Source organism: Microtus ochrogaster, unplaced genomic scaffold, assembly GCF_000317375.1.
Source record: "Microtus ochrogaster isolate Prairie Vole_2 unplaced genomic scaffold, MicOch1.0 UNK8, whole genome shotgun sequence".
Taxonomy (NCBI): domain Eukaryota; kingdom Metazoa; phylum Chordata; class Mammalia; order Rodentia; family Cricetidae; genus Microtus; species Microtus ochrogaster.
The window spans coordinates 7,923,461-7,926,416 of record NW_004949106.1 but is presented as its reverse complement, the minus strand read 5'-3'; the positions used below and the strand labels follow the sequence as shown (position 1 = coordinate 7,926,416).

General features: G+C 39.0%; 1 protein-coding gene across 1 annotated transcript in view; it reads right to left on the bottom strand.

Annotated features, from left to right (window-relative positions):
- The window catches only part of Stat4 (signal transducer and activator of transcription 4), an 84,765-nt gene that overhangs the window by 38,573 nt on the left and 43,236 nt on the right, over window positions 1–2,956 (bottom strand). Inside the window, exon 3 of the mRNA XM_005366422.1 lies at window positions 371–469. Coding sequence (XP_005366479.1) covers window positions 371–469 — 99 coding nt within the window. The remainder of the gene's footprint in view (window positions 1–370; window positions 470–2,956) is intronic.

Below are 2,956 nucleotides of genomic sequence, written 5' to 3'. Positions count from 1 at the left end.
CACAGTGAGTTCAAGGCCAGCCTTGGCTACACCGTGAGTTCAAGGCCAGCCTCGGCTACTTAGTGAGCTCAAAGCCAGCCAGCACTACATAAAACTCCATGGCCAAAAGGAAAAAAAATAACCAGGAATTTGAAAAGATTTGGTAATTATGCCAATATGGAAAAAAAGACAAGAAACTTCTCAAAGATGAGCCCAAGACCTTGAGCACGAGTGCCAGGAAGGCTGGTGGCACCAACAACACAGAAGAAGACCCTGATTTTGCAGAAAATTGAACTCAAGGAGAAAGCAAGATCACAAACTCAGAGAATATGACCTGACAAGCCAGCAAGGCGATGGATAATGCGTATGATTATGGATCAGAAAACATTACCTGGATAGGCATGTTGGCTGCAGCCAATATTCTTCTCTCTTCCCTTAAACAATTTGAGATGACCACAGCTACATGCATGGGATTTCCGTGAAACTTTCCCTGAAAAATAGCAAAAGCGGGCAGCATAAAAGGCCTTGAAGACACACATATGTCATAAGGAAATGTTATACTTAACAACCTGCAATAATCTCCCTATACAATTATTCGGGATCTGTTCCATGTCTATTCGCTTGCAATGTCATGAAAACCTAGACTCTTAAGGAGAAAATGTTGCTCTCTTTGCTTTCAAAAGTCCAAGCAGAAGTTCTTTTTTTTTTTTCATATGCTAACAGTTTTATTGCAATTTATTGCAAGCAGAAGTTCTTTGAGACTTCTTTATCAAAGCCCTGAACACACTGGTAGGTCCGCTGACTTAGGCGCTAGGCAGGTTTTGGACAGAGCGGTTATGTCCCTGTGAGTTCTCCAGGACCAAAAGGGTTATAGCTGTGCATGTGGTAGCTCACTGCTTCAGGTTAACTGACTATCCTGAGATCCCCAGTTGATGGTATTCACGTCAATTATAACTAACTAACTAACTAACTAACTAACTAACTAACTAACTAACTAACTAGTTAACTAACTAACTCATAACTAACATTATACTCAAGTGAAACCAAAACCACTTTTCAGCCCTGATATCTTGGACATTGAAGCATGTATATATTGTATTGCCAAGGTTAATATATTGTTAATTGGCAGCCTGAGGCACTATTGAGCCATCAGATACATTTCTGTAAATGAAAGTCGTGAATCTCTTTAGGTAGTCGCAGTGCCCAGCAATGGGTGTGTGCTCATTTGTCTTACCCGCAAGAACTGTGTTTTCTAGCCTGAAAAACCATAATTTAGCTAGGAGTGTTAAAACCTCCTTACCAGACTTTCTTGAGGCAAGATTAGCAAGAGGCACAAGAGGCAAGCATGCTAATTGAATCTCTGCCCTCTTCTCTTGAGGGGGTACTGATACCCACGAAATGGTCAAAAGGTCAATGGCAGAAAAGTTAGCAGTCCAAGCAGTCAAAAATTAACACCAATCAAAAGTAGATTAAACAGACAACTGAACCAAAGGATCTTTCTGGAGGGAAAAATGAAGGTTGTTGGTTGTAAACATTACTGTGGCTGTGACTTCCACGGTAGTATTTTAGATTCTGTGTCAATTATCATTTCCACCTGTGACACTGGGGTAAAAACCAGTTATTCTGGTTCCCGTTCTTCCATATCCACTCTTCGAACATCTTTTCCTTCAGATCAAGGGGATACAATTTGGAAAAGAAGAAGTCAAACTCTCCCCATGTGCTGATGATAGGATAGTTTACGTAAGGGACCCCAAAAATTCTACCAAGGAACTTCTACAACTCATGAACACCTTCAGTAATATAGCAGGATACAAGATTAACTCAAAAAAATTAGCAGCCCTCCTGTAAACAGATGATAAATGGACTGAGGAAGAAATCAGAGAAACATCACTTTTCACAATAGCCACAAATAGCATAAAATATCTCGGAGTAACTCTAACCAAACAAGTGAAAGACCTGTATAAGAAGAACTTTAAATCTTTGAAGAAAGAAATTGAAAAAGATACCAGCAAATGGAAAGATCTCCCATTCTCTTGGATAGGTAGAATTAACATAGTAAAAATGGCATTCTTACCAAAAGCAAATCTACAGATTCAATGCAATGCCCATCAAAATCCCAGTAAAATTCTCCATAGACCTCAAAAGAATAATACTTAACTTCATATGGAAAAACAAAAAAACCCAGAAAGCCAAAACAATCCTGTATAATAAAGGAACTTCTGGAGGCATCACAATCTCTGACTTCAAACTTTATTACAGAGCTACAGTACTGAAAACAGGCTGGAACTGGCATAAGAGCAGACAGGAGGACTGATAGAACCCAGATATCAATCCACATACCTATGAACACCTGACTTTTTAACAAAGAAGCAAAAAATATAAAATGGAAAAAAGAAAGCATATTTAACAAATGGTGGTGGCATAACTGGATATCAACATGTAGAAGAATGAAAATAGATCCATATCTATTGCCGTACACAAAAGTCAAGTCCAGATGGTTCAAAGACCTCAACATAAAACCAACCACACTGAACCTTATAGAAGAGAAAGTGGGAAGTACACTTGAATGCATTGGCACAGGAAACCACTTCCTGTATATAACCCCAGTAGCACAGATACTGAGAGAAACAATTAATAAGTGGGACCCCCCGAAACTGAGAAGCTTCTGTAAATCAAAGGACACAGTCAACAAGACAAAACAGCACCCTAAAGAATAGGAAAAGATATTCACCAACCCCACATCAGAGGTCTGATCTCCAAAACATACAAAGAACTCAAGAAATTGGTCATCAAAAGAAAAAACAATCTAATAAAAATGAAGTACAGACCTAAACAGAGAACATTGAGATTAGGGGTTGTAAATGGTACAGCTGTAACTGCTACAATATTATCCTGGTGTTTGTAGCCAGGGCTTCTATCTACAATGTTATCCTGGTGTTTGTAGCCAGGGCTTCTATCTACAATGCTAACCTGGTGT